Genomic DNA, 21,604 nt, shown 5'->3' with positions numbered 1-21,604 from the left:
AAACAAGAAATGCTAATAAAAATTGATATTATTTGCACAACATGCACAGCTTTCCACCTAGACATTTAAGTTCATCATGTTTTGCATCTCCTGTTCCCCCGATTATTATAGTTTATTGTTAGGTTCTGGGCTTTTTAATCAATTCTTTCTTTCTGTGTTTGAAAAGCAGCCAGAATAGTGTGGATAATCTTGGAAATTAATGGTACTAGAAGTGAAGTTGTGGTGGATTTTTTAATTTTCTCTGTCCAGCAATATAAATATAGTAGTTGTAGTGGGAATGTTTTATTCTTGATTCTTCTCTCTGGCAAACTTATCAAAAAGAGTCTTTGTTTCTCAACTTTCCAAATGTCCATGTTTCGCTTCAACATTTGACTGAAGAGGTCCAGAACCAATACAAATAGTGAAATACCCACCCCTGCTTAATTAGTTGTTTTTCTGGGGAGTTCACTCAATTGACATTGATGAGTTGCTTTCTTTTGAAGAGTTCTGTAAAGTAATGCTAAGATCAAACCTAATGAAAGTGATTCCCTAACCAATGGCAATAAAATCCTCTAATCTGTGTGAGCTAGGTAGCTGGTTGACAGATCCAACACTGTTAGTTTGGGACTGTTTGATGAACTATCTTGACGTCCAGTGTTAGTAGCCTGGTAGAAATTAACCGAAAGAAGGAATTAATGAAAAGATAAAAATGACCTCTAAAGCTGTGGAGAATAAGGTTATTTATAATACCTTAGAATACCACAAAATTCTAGGAGATTGAAATAAATGTAGCATTAGAGGAAGTTTGTCATTATTATTTATGTTGTTGAAAATAAGTATTGTGTAATTAACATGCATGTAGTTGCAAAGAACCTGGTTAATATAGTCGAAATTTAAAGAGATGTATACTTCCTGTTTGAATGGCACTGTAAAGTACAGGCCTGTTATAAACAGTTGCTTAATATATCATTCAGCTGAACTGCAAATCTGAGTAGCAGCTGGAACACGACAAATTTAGCATAGCGGTTTGGTTTTCAGTCTCTTAAACATTCATTTCTAGCATGGAGAAACAAAAATGAATTGTTGAAGAGGAAGCACTTCTGATTTTGTTATTGGACTGTTCTTGGTAAATGTGGTATTCTAGTATGTCCATTGTATGCTTTGCTATGTAATTGCAGTTCAAGTTCTTTCGAAGATATTTCTGAAAGATACAATAAATTAAAATAAAATCCATGCATTAAAGATATGAAAATGGTCAAAATATGGTCTTTATTCAGATCAATGAACAAAAAGCATGATTATTTTAGTAGGGTATAGCAGCGACTGGCACTGTTCTCCCACAAAACCCAACATAAACCTAGACTAGAAATTCTTCTAATTTCTTTTGTGGCAACAGGAATGGGGAATTGGTAAACTCACAAGTGTTCTCTTCAGTACCACTTTTCTTTCTTCTTCTGTCTTTAACCTCCCATTCCACCTCACCCCCCTGCAATTGTTTTTTCTCTGGTTAACATAAGATATTTGTCCTAATAACATCACGGTGTTGGAAGGGCAGAATTTGGATACTCCAGATCAAGGCTGATAGATCTGTTTATGCAGTAAGAGGCAGCATTTTTGCTTTTTTATTAAAGCAGCCACATCAATGACAAGCAAAACAAGGAGTATGATCTAAGTGTATCTTTTTGAGGTGGCTAAATGATACACGTAAAAGTTATTAGATTATTAAAGACTTAGATTATTTTAATTTTTCCCTTGGCTGTGCAACTGGTTTCCCTGTCACAGTCTCATATAACTTTTTTTTTCATGGATTCCTTGTCTATACTCTTTTAAAAACAGTATTCATAATTGAATAATAAATATGGCATACTATTTTGTGTCTTCCATTTGAAAGAATAAAATACATTAGCTAATTTTGGGTAACGTGGTGTTCTGTACAAGGCAGTTCTGTCAGACTGTTTTCTGATATTCATCTAAAACATTATTTATTTTTAGATTACTTATATTGCTTTATACTTGTCTAATGATTTTATTATGCAATTGACTTTAAATTGTCATTAATTTTAACCTTTTAAAATGCACTTTTCTATAATAGATTTATCATTCTGTTATAGACCTTTAAGTGGGTTTTGGGTATCTTTAGAAGAGTAAAGAGCCCTTCAAAAACTTTTAAAAGCTTTATTAGATGGCACTGGCTATTTATTGAGCATTCTGAAAGAGAAGTATTATCAATAAGCCATTTAATAGAGTTAAAATACTTAAAAGCAACTCACATTTTAAGCTGATGCATTAACTTTATGCACTCATCTTTAAAAAAACCCTGTATTTCTATAAAAGTTAAGCATTGTCATGGTAAGATTTGTTATAAATCTCATTCTTATTGACAATCTAATAAGAGTTTTATGCAAATCATTCAAATTATAGTATTCTGGCACAAATTCTTGTCTGCCTGACATGTCTGCCTGACTGGCTCCTCCCCTTTTTCAATCATGTTTTTCTAGAGAAACTGCTACACATACCCCAAATTTAGAGCAGCTATGTGTTAAAACAAAAGATGTTGCGAGAACTTAAAAGCAGAACTTAAAAAAGAAAGGATCATAGTTAAAATTAAATTGCCCTGCTACTTGTGACATTCCTCCCCCAGTCTCCTTATCTCTTTACAGGAAGAAAAGAAAACTTTTCATCTGTTATTCAGAGCTCGAAGTATATGCTGTAACTGAGTGTCGGTATCATTCAGTATTAAAACACATGATGTACTATTGGATGTATCTGACTTTCACTGGTTCAGGCAGAACGGATGGTAGAGATGTCTTGTTCAGGTTTCCTTAATGTCTTAAAATTGTACATATATTGTTGCAAATTTTAGTATCAATTTAGACACGATAAAATATGTCAAGACAGGGTCTTAATATGTTTGATTTTGTTTTATACTGTTTAAAAAACTTTAAAAACTTGTTACTTAAAAAAAAGAAATCTGTTCAGTTCTGATCTTTGTAATGCAGAATGGCAATGCATTGCTTTTTTTCAATGTGTGCACACTCATTCAGTACCACGTTTCTCTCTTCTGTGACCAAAAACATTGCTGATGACCATAATTATTCTTGCTTTCTGCCTGTGGCACAGGATGCTTTTTGGCACTTTTTGTCCTTTCCAGAAAAGGTCTTAAGTATTTATACAGTACTACAGTAGTCTGGGGGGGTGCATGAATATGGCCTTTCTGAATTAAATTTCAATTCCATTGTGGTTTATATCATGCTTGACTAAATTTGATGGTTGAAGTTGTACCTTCTAGTTGTCTTTACCTGTATGTTGTCTGCAGAGGTTCAGAAGTTATTCCGTGTATGGTATTCTGTGTAATATAGACACTCAGTTTCTTATGGAACTTTGTCCTTTTTTCCTCTGACTCAGTGTATACAATGGCTTTCCCATTCCAGCACAGTTTATGCACCCCTAATTGAACAACAGGCAGCATATACTGCAGTTGTATAATTGCAGATTAACTGGGCAGTATGCTTGTGTTGATAATGTGCTTCCAGATGGGATATGTAAAGAGGTTTTTGCCTGTATTCGCATAAGTGGGAGCACTGCTTTGGGTCATTTGTTCCTACTCAGCCACCAATTTATATAAAACTTTCTATAAGTTGATTAGCTTGGAGTTTTTACAATTTGAAAACATGATTTTTCTGATGATTGAATGGTGATCACTGATTCTGCATTGGCTTGCTTCTCTGTGTTATGTGTGTGGGTACGTGCATTCCCTGAAAGACTGCGGCAGTTGTCTTATGTCTGGATCTAAAGCTGATCAGATTACTATCGGTAACTCAGAGGAATAGATCTGCAAAGTGCTTGTATTGGGTTACACCATTATTATTTTTGTTAGAGACAAACAATCAGCAAGAAAAAAGGAAGCAGGGAGTAGTGGGCAGACCGTTTTGTGCTTCCTACCCCTCCTGGGCCAGCCAGATGGGGCCACCCAAGGAGGATTTCAGTAGGGTCACAGTGCAAGAACCTGAATTTTCATTACATGATCCTGCTGGTGAATCTGCAGGTATCTCTGTCCAGAGCTGCAGACACTGCTGGGAAAATGAACATGCAAGTTGTATAGAATACAAAATGTGGAAACATAGATGACTTGCAACATGTTTGATACATAGCAAATTTGGTTGACACTGAATCCTCAGGACTTAAATGTGATTTGGCAGGTAACCCAAGGATGAACAGACTTTTAAAGAAATCATCTTTCATTTTCAGTTGCTTCTGATCATCCAGGTGTGCTATCAAGATTTTAAAAAATTATAAAAAAAAAAATTTGACATTTTCTACCATCAAAACCTGGTAGAAATAGGAATCTTTCTTTTGGATGCTTGAATAAAACTAGTGTCCTTGGATAGTGCTGTGGCATAATAGAGGAGACTTCGGTGAATGAAATGCTACGAGCACTAGTGAACAAATGTTCCTGGATGTTAGCTTTTGTGACCCTTTATTTGGATCTCAAATCTCCCAAGGTTGAATGATGATGATCAGTTCTGTAATGAATTTAAATTCCTTTGTTACAATCTGAGAAAAATTACGACAGTGCTACAGAACACAAAAAGCTGAACAGAGGTAGTGCCTTCTTTAGGATTGCTTGTGACAATAAAATCCTTCAAACTGGGACGGTTTCACACTATCGTGGAGAACAAATATGGGATTGCAAAATCTGCATGGCCAGATTTTGTACAGAACTTTCAGAAGCATACGCAATTGATTTTTTTTTTCCTGAAATGTGTCTGAATATGAATAGCATAGGCTTTTAAGAAGGTATTATGAAAAGTGCCTTACAGTAAATGTGCACAATTACAAAAGAGGTCTTTTTGCCATTAATACATTCCCATTTATCTTTTAATACTTTTAATTTTGAAAAAAGCCTAGTTAGAGAAAAGTGGTCCTCTCGGGACACTTATCACTGGAAAAAGTCTTTGCTGGAAAAAAGAATTTGCTGGTCAAACCTTCTTTCAAATATGCAGAAATATATAGTGTGCATAGTCATGCAGAATTTGTTATAATTATCTGATTAGTGTAAGTAATTTTGACACTATATCTGCATAAGTGAATTTAAACATGGCCAGGAATGCTCCTGTGCTCTGGACTACAATTATTTATATTAGCAAATGTTGAAATACCCTGAGCAGTGAACCGGCATCCACTGAAGCATTACTTGGTATTGAATACTGCAGAGTTAGGGCACCTTCTTAATCTCTAAGGCACAGCTGTAGAAGGAAAAAGGGGGGGGGGGGGGAGGTTATTCCACAAAATTGAATTTGGATGTCCCATATATTAGGCGAATTCTTCATATGATGGGAAAGACTTCCCCCCCTCATTTATTTATTTATTAAATATGGGGTTGACCCTTACTACTTCTTTCTCATTCCATCATTTAAAAAACATGGTACGCAGCATCCACCTGCAAGTAGGCTAAACTGTACCAGTTGGGTCTGCATGTACAGTGCAGCCTATATGCATGTGTGCAGTCAGCATGAATAGCTCAAATTCATTACATTGCTGTCTATATGCAGATAATTATCCTCTACATTTCAAGTTGATTTCCATGAACTCATATCATTATTAAAAGGTCCTTTGGGAAAGAGGATAAGGGACATAAAGCAGATGGAAAACCACAGTGACCTAAGTAGAGATATAGGTTGAGCATTGATGATTATAAAGAAAGAGTGTTTTCTGTTGGTTTGTTAAAAGAAAGATATTCTTTCTCTGGTTTTATCCCAATTTCCCTATGATAAGTAGCAGCCAGATACATAGGTACAGGGGTTTTTTGCCAGCCTGGGTCAGAAGAACTGTTCCCACTTTATACATATACATAAGTTACTACTGTTCCCAGAGAAACATGAAGAATGCAATGCAATAAATATGTTCAGAATATTATTAATTTCCATTATCTAATGGAGAAATAACTTCCTTCCAATAATTCTGTTCAGCCAAAATTAAATTTTCAACAAGAGAACTGATTAAAAATGTGTTATATTCTTCAGAACAGAAACTGTTCATGTTAAATTTTTAATTCTGATACATAGCAAGAAAGAACATATATGAAAATGTTTTACAGGACTGAGATTAAATTAATTGTATTTCTGCAGTTTTCTTTCAAACCCTACTCTATAGTGAACTGCAGTCATATTTTCTTTCTAGGTTTTAAACTGATAATTAATATGGTGACTGAGGAGATTTTTTTTAATTGGAAAGCACTTACAAAACATTTATTGTCTTTGTCTTTCAAGTTTCTAATACGATGATATGGTGAACGCTCTTCAGTTCTGAAACATGCTTCTCGCTTTGATTCATGAATACTCAGAATTTTTAGGCTTTCAGCCATGCTACAGTACCTCTTGTACTCTTTTCTGTTTGAGCTATTAAGCTGGTAGTGTGTTGAGTAGGTATTTTGACAGGCACATTTAGATAAACTGTGATTTTTAACTTAAGGAACAGATGCCTGGATTTCTGAAATTTGGACCCTTGTAGCATCCTTTTAACAGATTTTAAGTACTCTTATCTCATTTTTCCAGGTGCTGCAAGTATAGAAGAATTAAGTGGTTTATCTAAAACTATAAAGTGGTATGAGTCACAGTTTGCAGTTTTAAAACTTCTTGTTCAGCGACAACATGCCTTTTCATGATTCTCTTCTGTACTTATGTATTTTAGGTAATTGTCAAATCTGGACCAGGTACTTTTCTCAGCCTGGCTGTATATGATGATTATATCTTCTGGTCAGATGGAGTGAGGAGAGCTATTCTGCGTTCCAGTAAATATACAGGAGGAGATACAAAAGTTCTTCGTTCTGATATCCCACATCAGCCAATGGGCATTATTGCTGTTGCAAATGATACTAACAGTTGTAAGTTACAAAGCAAGATATACTATTTTGTTAATTCCAATATCATTCATCTGAAGAATTTGACTTAGTTTTAACCAAGTTAAAACATTTCATGGTGTTTCATAAATTATTTTTATTGTGGGAAATGTTAAGAAAAGATGGGATGTAACCTCTTCCCCAAGTAAATAAATATTATTGAATGACCACTTTCTGCTATGGACATTGTGCTCATTTGATGGCACTTAAATCATTTCCTGTCAAATATCAGAAGTTTTGAATGTTGTGGGTTTTTAAAATTAGTATATTCAAGGTAACTCCATTTGTTTATCTTTAGTATGCTAGCATCTGAAGCATGCTGACATTTTCATCTGGCTGATAAAACTTGAATAAATTGCCCATGAATCTGAGATATGGTGATTTTTACTCTCTCAAAGACACTGGCCATTGAAGCAAATTGAATAAAACAGAGTTCATCTTTTATCATTTGTTTTTCAGGTGAGTTATCTCCTTGTGCACAAATGAATGGAGGTTGTCATGATTTATGCCTTCTGACTCCTGACGGACGAGTGAACTGCTCATGTAGAGGGGATAGAATACTGATAGATGATAACAGATGTGTGAGTAAGTAATACTAGCTGACACAATGCTTTTGTATGGTGCGATGCAGTTGGCTATCATAAGCAAAGACAGTTGGCCCAAGCCATTAATTTTATTGCTTCTATGTACTGTAAAAATTGATCAGGCACATTCAGCATATATCAGGCTTTTAACTGGTTTATGTCTTATAAGGCTTTGCGGGGGTTAAAAAGCATTAATACTTGTACTCTCCTTAAATTCCAGTTTAGGTAGTTGTGTTCTATTCAACAGTTCCTACTTGCAATCTGTTTCTGTTGAGTACAAATACTTTCATTTCATGTCCTTAGACATATAAAAAAATTGTAATTTATTAACCAGCTGTTGTATTTAATCTTGTAGAATTGGTCTTTTAGTAATTGGGAAATGTATCACTTTAAGTTGGCAGACTCCTTGGAGACTGGTTTTGTTGGAAAATATTCTGTATTACACTGTCATCCATTCTCCTCTTCTTGCATCTTCCCATGCTTCCACTGAACCAGTATGTCTCAGTACATAATAACGAAACTATGAGATGACTGTTTCTTCATAGTTCAGAAGTGGTTCAGAATATATGGTCATCCATTGCAGCTTCTTTAGCACACGCTGTCCCTGTGCAGAATTGGTGTTTGTGAACATAAAGTATGTGCTGGTAATTTGGAAGGATGCAATATATGTACACAATCTGCACTCCTCTGGCTCTTCTAATAACTTGGAGAAAATCTCTGTCACTTTGCTAATGCGGTGCCTTAGCAGGAGTTAATTAACTGGAAAGCTTTGGGCTGTTTTCCCAGGGATGACCCACATTCATGATGTGGAACATGACTTTGTGCTTCTCCCCTCAGCAAGTGTAGCTGGCTGGATTTGGAATGGAGGGAAAGCTGGGGAAGAAGCATGCAGTTTGTTATGTCTTTGTTAGTGTCACTATTATAGCTCTTCTGTCACAGTTAGAGACCCCTTCCAAATTTAGGTGGTTTATTGGACCTTTACCTCTGTGGGGCAGAAATCCCAACCCTTAGATCAAGTTTTGCACTTCCACATTTATCTGCCAAGTATGCCTGTTCTGCTGCTTCAGTTCATAGCTTAACCCACCAGCTTTCTCTAAATCCAATTTTTTGATCGTAACAGTAGAGAGACACTATGACATTCAAGAAAAATTATATTTAAGCTTTGTGTATGATTTAGCAAGATTTACCACCCTGCTAGAAGCTTAGACAGTTACCTGCTTCGGACTTTTCTGTGGCAGTCTGTTGCTCCTGGGCGGCCTAACAAGTAGCTTCTCTTCTACTGATACAGAGTCACTTTTAAAATGCTGGTCTGTATATGCAGAGCTGTGCTGGTGTGGGATATGAAGAGATGTAGTCCTTCATTGACATACCTGTACTGGTTATTTTGCAAACCTACTCCTTTGCTAACAGAGTTTATTTTGGTCATGCCACTGATACTTTTTATGCTAGAATGGTATTAGGCTTTCCTGGTACATCTGAATCAACAGTATTCTCATATTGGTATTTTCATAACAGGAAAGAATATTGGTTTTTAATGATCAGTTGAAGAGGAGCAAGAAGTGTGCTTCTGCTAAGGACAGTCTTATTCTCCCTCCCACCATATGCCTTTCACCATCAATAACAGTTGTATAACCGAATGGTGACTGAACTGACTTGCTTGACTGGGAATTAGGATTTGGGGGGTTTAGACCTAGTTTTGGTTGGATCAGTGAGCAGACCTCATTCAGCTTGACACTGCAAGATGACTAGAGCTAGTTAAAGAGAACTCGTGAGAACAGAAGACTGATGAAGTAAAGGGTAGAATTACACCTTTAAGTATTGATGTGATTTTAAATTGGCTCAAGGCATCCTTAGGGCTGGACCCTAGTCCTTTAGAATCAGATTCTTAGGCTTGGCAACTAAGCTACAGAGCTTTGTGAGGAGCCTGTAATTAGTTTTATACCATACCAAGCTAATTGCTTGGTTATCGTATCTAGGATTTTTTTTCTTTTGCCATGTTTATTTTGGATCCATAGCTTTGCCTTTTGCTTAATTTCCTAAAATATTGCTATTAAGTGAAATCAGATGCATACATTAATTATGCATATAATCAGTGTAATCATAGAGTAGCTACCAACGTATCCCAAACAAATATGTGAATTTATCCTTCACTTTCACACACTTCATAGTTCACCTTCCACCTTTACCTCTGGCTCACACATACATGTTGTTGTTAGTTGTTAACTAAGTATTTACATTGTGCATTACAAAGTCACTGAGATTTCACAGAAAGACGTGGTTCTGTAATTAAACATATAGAAGTATGAGGGTTTAAAGTCATTAAAACTCTTATCCTTCACAACAGGGAATATACAGCTGATCTAGAGTCAAGTTGCAGGAGTAAAGTAGCGTACAACTAACCTGTATTACATTTACAGCTCTTACTCAAAAAATGCTTTGTCTAGCTGTATATTGAGATACAAATAATTTTACAGATGATTTGCAGTGATAAAGATTTCAATTTAAACTGTAACACTGGTTCAGAGTAGCAGACTTTTAGTCTAGTAACAGAATCAGAATCCAGTGATCAATTGAGGTTGTATGAACAGGAATCTGGTTGTTAATGGTTCAAAGATATTAATTAACACCTTACTACTTTACAAAAAGATATTTTTGTATCTAAAAAATAGATAAAGCCAAACATTTCTGCTTCCTGCAGATGGAATATTACCACCAGGCTTATATAATCACCTTATTTCACCCTCCCACACTGTCAAGTTTTATTGATTTTGATCATTCAAGAGACCTCTTGGGGCTGGAAGATTTCCTTAAGTTCTATTGCCTACCAGTCTGCACTTGATCTTGCGCGTCAGGTCTGTCACTTGCTTAGCTAGCATCCTCCCATCCCTTTACCCGTGAGATAGAGCATGGTAAAGTGCAGGAATTGCTAAAGACTTGGAATTAACTGCTGCCACCTTCTCTGAATCTGGCAACGAATTTTTCCTTCATTGCTAAGGCTGGCAAGAGCCTAATGGATTTTTTTTTTTTTTTTTTTTTTTACTTCCTCCCAGCAGGGCAGAGACCTCATTGGCTGATAAAGGAGATCAAATTGTAGCAGGTTAAAAGTTTTTCAATACTTGGTAAAGGTTTATATCATAGACATTTCCTACATTAATTAGATTAATTAGAAACTGAGAAAATACAAAGAAGAATTGGAATTCTTAATGTCTGGAGCAGTAAGGAGACAAATCTTTCACTGATCCTCATTTTGCCTTCATTAAATGTAATGGACATTATTCATTTTGTGTAATGATTTGAACTCAATTCATGAATGCAATAGAAGTCCTGGTTTGTCTGGAGGTGGGAAAGAAAGATGGCTGCCGGCATCCCAAAGAGGTTAAAAAAACACAACCAAGATGAAAAACATAACTGCTATTATGGTAGTAAGGTACTACTTTCTTAGTAATAGTTGTGATTTTTACATATCTATCATAATAACTACTGAGATATTTTTATCTATCTACATGTATCTCTCAGGTCTGTCTAGGGCTATATCAGATGACTTACTGAAGTTGAACCTTTCTTAAAGCACTTTTTTTACTTGTTTGTTTACCGTGTTGAGGTAGTGATCAGCAGTGAAAGTGAAAGAGGTTCAGCAGATAAATTCATAGGTCCGCTAATTTATTTTATAATATTATATGGCATTTGTATTTTCCAAAAGCATTATAGCTCTTAAAATTGCTGTTAAGTAAAACTGTGTTTAAATCCTCATCTAGACCATGATGTAATATTCCATCTTCTAAGTTATTTTGTATAATGTTTGCAGAAAACGTTGATCTGAGTTATTAGTTAAAAAAAAGGAAAGACTTAGACATTAAGCGTTGGGGTTGACAAGCACAGGAAGAATGGAAACAAGACAGACTATAGTTTAGCTGTGAGATCAAAAGTTTCTTTCTTCATAACACAGTTGAAACAGATAGTCAATAAAATTGAAAGTTAGCAATTCCAACTGAGAAAAGGAATTAACTGTCCTTTCAAAGTGTAATTAGACTATATAAATTACTGCCAGTCAAGATTCTTGAGATGAAGCTTCAGTAAAATTCAAAGAGGGATTGTATGATTAAATGGGTAATAAGACTACCCAGGCTACTTATTTCTCATCAAAGAAACGGTTTTGAAAGGCATTAAAATGCTTTGTTTCTGAAAGTTGGGGGTTGAAGCAATCGCTACAAGGGTTTCCAGTTACACTTTAACCGAGGGCAGATTATACTATACATACATTTTGATTATTTTTTTTTCTTCCGCATCTCTTTCTAAAGATTGCAGTCTAAGATGCTGAACTAGATGAACTACAAATGTAATTGAGAATGAATTCTCCTAAGATCTAAGTTCTTACAGTGCTAAAAAATGGGGGGAAAGAGAGAAAAATAATTGCTGCGATAAACTTGATTAAAATTTAAAGGATTGTATGAATCATATTCAAGATCAGATCTCACCTTGTCCAGCACCTATATTTTCAGCACTTATTTTCTATTTTTCTTCATGCTTGAATCAAATCAAGAAATGTTTTCAATTTGTATTGGCTTGACTTTTGCACGTAGCAGGCATTGTTTCTTCCTGAATTCGTGCTGAAGTAATTATAATGGAAAGAAGAAAAAAGCATAATAATTAGGTATCATTTCCCTATTCTTCCTCTTGAGTTTTCCTATATTCTTCTTCTTTCTCTCAAGTTTGGTATTTTGTTTAGAACCATACACATGAAGCAAATGTATGTACTATCATGAACTTCATGACCAAATTGTTCTGTGTCAATGTTGTGACACTTTTTTAGTTTCTAACTGAACTAATAGAAAATCTATATGCAAGAGAAAGCAGGAGTAAAAATATTAAACGAACAGCTTGTTCTCTTCTAAAATAATTGGTAAGACATCCACTTTAAGGAGGTGAGAACACAAAAAGTTTACATGTCTACCAATGATTTTTTGTGATTAAAAAGAAATAAGTAAAGTAGAAACAGCAGGTTGTCTTCATTGGGTGTTAGGATGGATCTTCAACATTGGATGTAGTACATTAATGCCGGTACCTGTGTACACACTGAGCAGCTGCACAGTGCCACAAAACAGAATTGAGAGTTCAAATTAACTGCTAGGTAATGGTAAGTGTTTACTTCTTGCTTTTGGATGTGCTGTGTTGAAGAGATTTTTTTTTTTTAAACATCTGTTAAGAAACGGTTGCATACAAGCTGGGGTTGTGGAGAGGCATGTGTGGGTAGAGGATAGCTGAGCACAGTAGCTGCAAAGCCACCATCTTATCAGAATCACTGCCTTTAAGTTGCTTCGCTACATGTTCCCTCTTGGATATTTGGCTATGTCTTTTTCTTTTACAGGCTCTCTCTTACTGTGGTTTGGAATTCACCCCAACAAAGTTTCTGAAAATTGTTTGCTATTTAGATATCAGTCCTCAATCCTGCATAATATCAACAAATTTACAGAGAAGTATAGCAGTCTTGCAGGCCACCACTCTGTAGAAGCTTTTAAGTTCTGATGCCATGTTGGGGTTTTTTTGTACTTAGGTTTTCAGCAACTGCGTAGGAGATATTTTAAATGCATCAATTTCTCATTTTCACTAAGTGTAAAAGCTATTAAAAATTACATGTTCATATGTTTTATTTTTAGCTAAAAATTCTACTTGCAACATTTATTCTGAGTTTGAATGTGGAAATGGTGAATGCATTGATTATCAGCTGACTTGTGATGGCATTGCTCATTGTAAGGACAAGTCTGATGAAAAACTTTTCTACTGTGGTAAGTATTTCCAGATGTTTCACCTTCACATTCTTACTTCGGTTATACACGCTTATATTGGTTCCTCTGTGACTTTCCTACTTATTCATACCAACTGCTCACCAAGATGCACAAGAAGAAAATGCCAACTCGCACATTAAAGAACCCCTGACGTTCTATGGATAGAATTACTTATACCTGAACATATTTTCCTTGCAAGCTTCATGTATTAGCTGACTTATATTTAATAAAAAGCATCTCAAATATTCTCATATTTCTGTCTCTAAAACAAGAATAAGGCAAAATACAGCTAGCTGCTTTTTCAAAGATGAAAAATTGAGTTTTTTCAGCTTTAATTAGGAATTTTGATTTAGTTTTCCATATTTAATAAGATTTTCTCTGATTGTGAATACAAAACACTAAAATAGAAGAATTATGAAATACAAAAATGGCTGTGTAATAGATATCTTTCCACACAGTTTGCTGTTTAACTTAATAATACTATTATAATTCACACCAATCAGTCGGCATCTTGCAACAAGTTAGACTCATTACTTTCATAAATTTCCCAAGAGATTCTACCCTTATCTGGGTTTTTTTTGCCCTAATAATCACTGAGTGAATCATTTCCAGGTTTTTTGTGTCCAACTGAGTTTGCCTGCTGCAGTGTCTAAAACACTACTGTTCAAATAATTTTCCTAAATCACTGAGTCACCTTAGTGAATTCATGTATCCTGCACATTAAGTGAAATCTTCTTGTTACCTGTGTGCCTGTAACTCTTGGTCTTTGTCTTGGTCTGTATAGCCATATCTCAGCCTTGGTACCTCTTCTGTTTTCCACATGAACAATTTCATGTCATTTCAAACCCACCCATTACGTTTATACCTGCCACCTCTGTAGTTTTATTAAAATGTCTGCTTTAAGTCCTGGAGTTCACCTCTGCCATTTTAATAGCCATGGTTGATACTGGAAAAAAGAAATGAAATAGCGCTCTCCCCCTTTTTTTTTTTTCCTTACAAAGATTAACACCAGCAATCTGAGTATAGCAAGCGATACTATGTCATTTTTGTTCTTCTTTCAACTTCAATTTTTGTCCTGTTAACTTTCAGCCATCTGAGACATCTGTGTGATAATTGCTTTGATCATGTCATGTAAAACTAATAGTAACATTCCATCAGATCAACTACATGTAGATAACTAAGGAGGGTGGCTTGTTTGAATCTGAAAAAAAATAACACATCAGACAAGGAAATAAGAATCTGGAATATAAAAAACACTGCTAGTTACCGGCGGGAAGGGCCCTTGAATTACAAGTGACAGCTTCAAAGCACTGAAACATAAATGACTTATGTCTGTGAATTCCTTCTTAGGTTTCCTTAGTAATTATGTGTTGATATATTTGTATTTATGTATGCATATTTCTTAGACATAAGAATTAATTTAAAAACAAACGAACAAACAAAAAAACTGACACCATAACCCAAAAAAACAGTCAGCAATATTTTTATATGGATTAAACCTCTTTGTCACTATTATTAATTTTAGTCATTTATTTCATTCACAGTTCATGGAAGAAAGATTAAGGTTTCATGTAGTTTCTTTTACTTTCTTAGGAGGGGAGAGTAGATTGAAGGAATAGAGAGAAAGTCATATGGGAACAAATAAGAAAGCTGTAGCTGGTGAGGGATCTCAAAATACTCCTTCTTGTCATTCCAGACAAGTTGTCTTATATGTCAGTAGACTGAGGTTTACTGAGCTGCTAAAACTACTTCATACTTTATTCTACAATACTGAAAAAAATATAAATGCAAGATCCAACAATTTGTCTTTCCTTAGATTTGTCACATAATTTTATGAAGGACATTATATTGCTTTGTAGTGAGACAGTGTACATTTTGCCTGATTTAAATCAACCATACTGAACTTTTTGCTACATGTTGGAAAAGGCCTGAAGAACTGCGGTTCTGTTATGCACTAGGTCACATACAGTATGTTGTTTTCTGAATCTGATAAAGTAGAGGATGTTATACTCATTATTATTAACTAATCCAATGAACAATATTTATTTATTATTGTGGCATGACTTCTACAATGGTTAGAGCCTTAGTAAATAAGTCCTGAATTTTCAAACTTATAAGCATATGTAAAATTCATACATTCTTCAATGGTGTACCTACATGAGCAGAACATTTACAGTATTGGTATTCAGAAATCCAGAAACATTTCTGCTAATATTTTTTTATTATTATTTTACTCTCCATATATTCCTAATTTTTTTTAGGGTAAATTTGGTATGTGTCATTCTATATGATAGAATTACTGATGCCGTATGCAAACGTTGTCACATGCCTGACAAAAGTGTGTCAAAACAAATGCATTAAAAGCACATGGGCTTTTTATACCACAAGATAATGAAAACTGGGAATTAGGCTTTCCTTTTTCATTTTTTGTCGTTCTTTCTCATCATGCTTTCATTTATTATTCTTTATCTGTTTATCAGTCCGAGTTGTTCTGCTGGACAATAAATGAACAATTTCTGAAGCTCTTCCTGTAGCTTCAAATGCATTTTAATTCAAAATCTTTTTCTGGAATGTTTGTCTAGTTTTAATGTAAGGCTATTTTTATTATATATCAAGTGTCTAAATGAAATTATGTGCTTGTGCTTAACTTTCCAGAAAATAGAGGCTGTCGGAAGGGTTTCAAGCCATGTTCTAACCGTCGCTGTGTTTCAAGTAACAAAGTATGTGATGGTACAAATGACTGTGGTGACAACTCTGATGAATTTGACTGTAAAGGTAAATTACAGTTAACTTCCAAAGTGATTTTGCAGTACTGCTCTGTAAATACTTAGTATGTAAACAGGACTAGCTAGAACATGCACATAACTTTATTGGAATTACAGGTGCTGGCATTTGTTTTGTTAGAAATCAAAACCAAACAGGTGCAGACGGGTATGTTTGAGAAAGCATATGTTGGGATTCATATGAAGACCGATTTTGGTTTACACCTACAGTCCTCTAAAAGGAGAGTGGGTTTGGCTATGGAAAACTCAGAAAATACAGTTGCTGCTTCTTCGGTGAAGTAATAAATGAGAGAGCGTCTTTTACAGACAGAAGGGTTGAAAGATGGGTGATTTCTTCTCTGCATCTGCTGCACTGTTTCCTCTTTGAAGTAGCTAGTGTTCTATTTCTTTGCTTCTCAGATGCATGGCAATGTCTGCGTCCTTTGCAAAACTTACTAGAATTGTTCTCTTTTTACTTCAGATTTGTTTTTCTTTTTATGTCTTAAAACATGAATATTTATATCTTTGCATCAGCCAATGAATAAAGCCTAGCTAGCAGACAACACAAATCCTTAGTTACAATTCAGAAAGATTGGAGGGGAAATTATTCCACAATATATAGCTAAAACCTATGTAGCTGTAGTAACTAGCATTTTTTTGAAAGCGCTGCATGGGTTTTAATATTTTAGCTGAATATGAGTAGAGAGAAAAGCATACAGGCAAAAACACCAACCTGGTGTTACATGAAAGAAAGCTGAGAGATTCATAGATGGTCCTGAAAGTGCTCCTTCCTTCCTCATGTGGTGCTTATCTCAAATTGGTTGAATTATCTAGATAGAGACTTTTAGGCTCCAAAAATAAATCTAAAAATTAGAAACTTATGCTTTCAAGTTTATAAGACCTTATATTTCTACTGAATTTTTAGCTATGGAAGGTACAGCGCGTTCTGAATGCTTCATTCTATAAGGTAGAAGGTTTAAACATATTACATTTAATATGCATCTGAAGAGTCTGTTTAGTACAGAAATTTACATCTTTTATAACCATATGTTATAGATTCAACGTGTGCTTCAACAGAATTCCATTGTGCAGATGGGATTTGCATTGGAAAATCAGCACAGTGCAACCAGATCATTGATTGTGCAGATGCTTCAGATGAAAAGAACTGTAGTAAGTTTGTGTTTGTGCTTCATCGTAGCATCTGTTCGATGATTATTCCTTGTTATATAGCAGTTAATTCATAGTCGTTACTAGTTGGATACCAGCAGCTGCATGGTCTGCGCAAACTCCAGCTAAACCTGAAAACCAAACTATAAGGCTCTCAATCTCTATTAGGTGTGATATAGTAATTTACTATCTCTTTCCAGATAATACAAACTGTGCTTACTTCTATAAACTTGGAATAAAATCTTCAGGATTTATTAGCTGTAACTCAACTTCACTTTGTATACTGCCAGAATGGATATGTGATGGATCTAATGACTGTGGAGATTATACAGATGAACTAAAATGCCCAGGTAACTGCGGAAAAGAAAAAAAAAAGAAAAAATTAATTTACTTTTTTACATTCTGAAAATTATATTCCTATATTTCTGGTTCTTTTTTCTAATTGTGTTGTGAAATGTTTATTCAGTTAATACTGTTTTATTTAATACAGAGATTAATATAATGCTGGATGCAGATTTTTTTCACCAATCTTTATTTTGTGTTTCATTAGATTATGCAAATTATTACAAATTACTACTGCATTTCTCTGAAGAAAACTGTAATGTCTAGCTTTCTATTTCCTCCAGGTTAGGTCTGTCATTAATCATTTTTATTTAAGTAAAACATTAGTTATTGAAATGTCAAGCTCATCAAGCATCAGCACAATCACTCAGGAACTTTTATTAGCTACTGCTTTAGTGGATGGTATTTCTCTTCTTGCTTAACTTTTTTTACTTTCTCTGTTATTTTGCTGAGGTACTTGGGATAGGCTGCCAGGGTAGAATCCAGGGTTATTGCTTTTGTGATTGTTCTGTCTTCAGCTGGTACAAAGCGATCATGGTACACTTGAGTCCCAGGGCTGATGTTATTTATATTAAATGTTTACCAATGAATTATTCAGAATATTAAATTCTTACCTAATGAAGAGTGGCGTTTATGTGTTTGCTCCTGTATTATCCAGAACCCCTCATTTAAGTTCGAGAATAAGTACAATATGTAAACATACCTATAAATGAAGAAGTGATAAACTGTATTTAGAATGAGAATACTTTAATGAACACGGGTTTATTGATACATATTTGTAGGATTAGGCCCATCCTAGGAAGTTCTCTTCAAACTGAAGGCAGTGCACTTGTAAAGAAACCCTGGGCATGTCAAGCCTGTATCTCCTCTCCTGCACCTTGAGCTTTTATACAAAAATCTATAAAATTAAAAATTACTGGTATTTTTTGCTCATAGTATTCCTGTTACTGTCATCTTCCAGAACCTCATGCGTTCTTTTAATTCTGGTCTACACGTATTCCAGTTTATATCTGTTCTTATGCCGAGAAGGACCTTGTAGTCCTTCGGTAAACATATCCTTACTCTCTACTTGTAATAGCAAATAAGCCAAGGCATTTTAGAATTCCTGCTTTCAAGATGGGTTAGCTGTCTGTGTCACCTTACTCATCTCAGCCTGCATCTCTCTTGAATATACCAGACCAGTATCTGGTATAACAAATGAAGTCTTACTTTTGCCTTGTATCAGTGCAAACACATTTTAATTTTTTGTTTATGTTTGTTTTCATAATTGACTTGTGCTGGATTGTAATTGTCCTCCTTCTCTCTTTCTTCTAAGAATTAGTATTTAGTAAAGATAAATATTTATTAATTAATAAATATTATTAATTTGTAAAAATTAAACCTTTAATTTTATGTTGTTAAATACCATCCAATTTTTGCCTAGTAATTTACATCATCTGATTATTCCCATTTAGTATTCTGTTTTTCTGCGTGATAATCCTATCGTGTCACCAGAAGCTTCTGTTAGAATTCTCATATATTTTGTGCCAGCTTTATTGATGAAAATATTACCAGGATCCAGAAGAAACCTAGAACTTCAGCACTAATGTCAATCAACCTGACATTCAGAACTTTCATCCTTCCTGTAAACCAGATGCGTATTAAATCATAGTTTCCATTCTCATCTCCATGTTCTCCAGATTATCTATTAGTTTGTTAGAATTTGCTGTATATGATGCTTCGTTGAGCTCAGAATAGCTTAGATTTACTGTATTTCCTTTGTGTATAGGGTGGTTTTTTTCCATAACAAAGAAGATATGAGGGCAGTGTGCTATAGCTTCAGTAAACTAATGTTGCATAAGTAAACTAATGTTGCATTTTATTCCATCATCCTTTATTTGTATTACTTTATTCTGTCTTTCCAATGTGTGCCAAAAAGTTCCATCATTTTAATGTGTGACTAATTGCCTGGATCATTCCTCCCTTTGCTTGGAAGCAATACCATTCCAATTTAACCTACATGTGAATTCCTTTGCCATTTCATTCAAAACTGACCAACGTAGGCACATTAAGGTTTTTAGTGTTGTTTCTATTATAAATATAATAATTCCCATTAACAGTCTTTGTTCGGTGTCATTGTTCTTACAGAAAATTAAGGCAAAATATTCATTTAGGGGTGGCTATACTTAAGCAGTCTTTAATATCTACCCAGTCATCATAGACATCCCACTTCTTTCTTTATTCTTTTTTCTATGCATACAGCTGTAGAAGCCATAAATATGATAACTTTAACTTTCTTTTTAAAGGGGGGGGGGGGCGGGGGGGGGGGCACGGACAGACACAAAACCAGTGTCGATAGCCCCAATACATTAAGGGAATAATAGAAACCTTGACAGAGAGCTTCAACGATCTCCAATGCTTGGAACTAGTGTATATCACCTGGGTTTTCCCAGGCAAAGACCTCGCTTGAGTTTTTTGAAAATAAACTGTGCCACTCATTAGACTAATATTTTTGCTTACGTCATGAAACTAAATATACGGTATGTTTTCTTTCCTCACATCTGTTTTCTAAGCATTCATAAAAGTAAAGTACTAAATGACTTTCATGCTCTACAAAGAAAAAAGGCAAGGAAAAAGAACTTCTTAATTTGTGACAGTCTAAATCTCTGGCTCCAACATCAGTGTTATAGCTCCAGTTAGTTAGTGCATGCATCAGATTTGTAGCTTATCTCAGTCGATGTGACAAAAATACTGCCACAATTAGGTTATCTTGTAGATGATTGGAGATAGAACAGAGGGGCAATTTCTTCAGCTGGTGTAAAACAACAAGCAATGTTGATTTACCTGTCCTCAAAACCTGTAAACTGAACTACTTTCCTCTATAGGTCCTTTTAATTTAGTTTGAAGCTGTGCTCTGATTCTTCTCTAAATAAATGAAGTATTTCAGCTCCCTAAACTACTTAGTTATCACTAGTTTCTAATTTGTATGAACCCAATTAATAATATAAATAGTAATTTTTATGCATTTTTAGACATAAACACTTTGCTGTCCATTAGTATTCAGAAATTTAGCAGAAATGTATTAGGCTCCTAATCATACTAGTAGAGACCATTTTACATTACATTCTTTATTTTATCACAGTTCAAAACAAACCCACATGTGAAGAAAATTATTTTGGTTGTCCTAGTGGAAGATGTATTCTGACCACCTGGCTTTGTGATGGGCAGAAAGACTGTGAGGATGGAGTAGATGAATTGCACTGTGGTGAGCATTTTATCTTATTTGTATTTCTTAATCACTAATGCACTTTGAAAACAGAAAGAAGTGTGCATTTATATCTCAGAGATTGACTCTAGAGCTATATAAAAAGGGCTTTAATACTATATTTTCAGATTCAGCTCTCTAATACTTCATGCTGCCAATATCCTAAACCCTATCTCGTGGCAGAATGAAAGCCCTGTCAAAATTTTTTTTCTCCTAAAGATATGTGTGTATACAGACTTTTCTATTGCTTCAGTATTTAACAATTTCACTACTTCTTCATAATTACTCATTAGAACAGTTTTATAGATATAATCAGTTCATATCAGTATCTTGACCCCAACAGGAAGTAACCAAAATATACCTTTATGACATAAAAATAGACATTTCTTTGCATCAGAGGCTGTACAGGTATAATTAGTTAAAGTAACAAAAAAATGTGAATAAAATACAGCATAAACTGTGAACCAGGTTAAGGGTCCATTCTGTCTTAGATCTTTTAAGATTCTTAAACTCTACGTAATTGAGGAGCAATGCAGGTTGGTTTTGCTCACAGTGAGAGCTGGTCTTTTAACTTAAATTTGTATGGATTAACTGAATGGATTATTTCTAGAATTAAATTTTAGCAGCGAAAAGTAGTATCAAGTTTTTCTATTCCCTATTTAATTAAAACCTGAAATTTGTATATTACTTTTTTTTTTTTCCCTTTACCGCTTAACATGACTGAAAGTTATACATTACTCTCTTCACGAGCCATGTTTGGTTTGCAGTTTACATTGTATAGATATATCTTATAACATCAAAATTAGGAACTGCTGTGCCCTATGAAAATCAGAAGGTTTTGTGTT

The 21,604-nt window shown here is 34.7% G+C and overlaps 1 protein-coding gene across 1 annotated transcript in view; it reads left to right on the top strand.

Annotated features, from left to right (window-relative positions):
* LRP1B (low density lipoprotein receptor-related protein 1B) overlaps window positions 1–21,604 on the top strand; it is a 582,545-nt gene that overhangs the window by 425,351 nt on the left and 135,590 nt on the right. The window contains exons 44-50 of the mRNA XM_010575228.1: window positions 6,670–6,862; window positions 7,337–7,462; window positions 13,116–13,244; window positions 15,900–16,019; window positions 17,063–17,176; window positions 17,374–17,523; window positions 20,637–20,759. Coding sequence (XP_010573530.1) covers window positions 6,670–6,862; window positions 7,337–7,462; window positions 13,116–13,244; window positions 15,900–16,019; window positions 17,063–17,176; window positions 17,374–17,523; window positions 20,637–20,759 — 955 coding nt within the window. The remainder of the gene's footprint in view (window positions 1–6,669; window positions 6,863–7,336; window positions 7,463–13,115; window positions 13,245–15,899; window positions 16,020–17,062; window positions 17,177–17,373; window positions 17,524–20,636; window positions 20,760–21,604) is intronic.

The sequence above is a fragment of the Haliaeetus leucocephalus genome, unplaced genomic scaffold, assembly GCF_000737465.1.
Source record: "Haliaeetus leucocephalus isolate CR32 unplaced genomic scaffold, Haliaeetus_leucocephalus-4.0 Scaffold451, whole genome shotgun sequence".
Taxonomy (NCBI): Eukaryota; Metazoa; Chordata; class Aves; order Accipitriformes; family Accipitridae; genus Haliaeetus; species Haliaeetus leucocephalus.
This window is presented reverse-complemented; position numbering and strand designations above follow the sequence as displayed.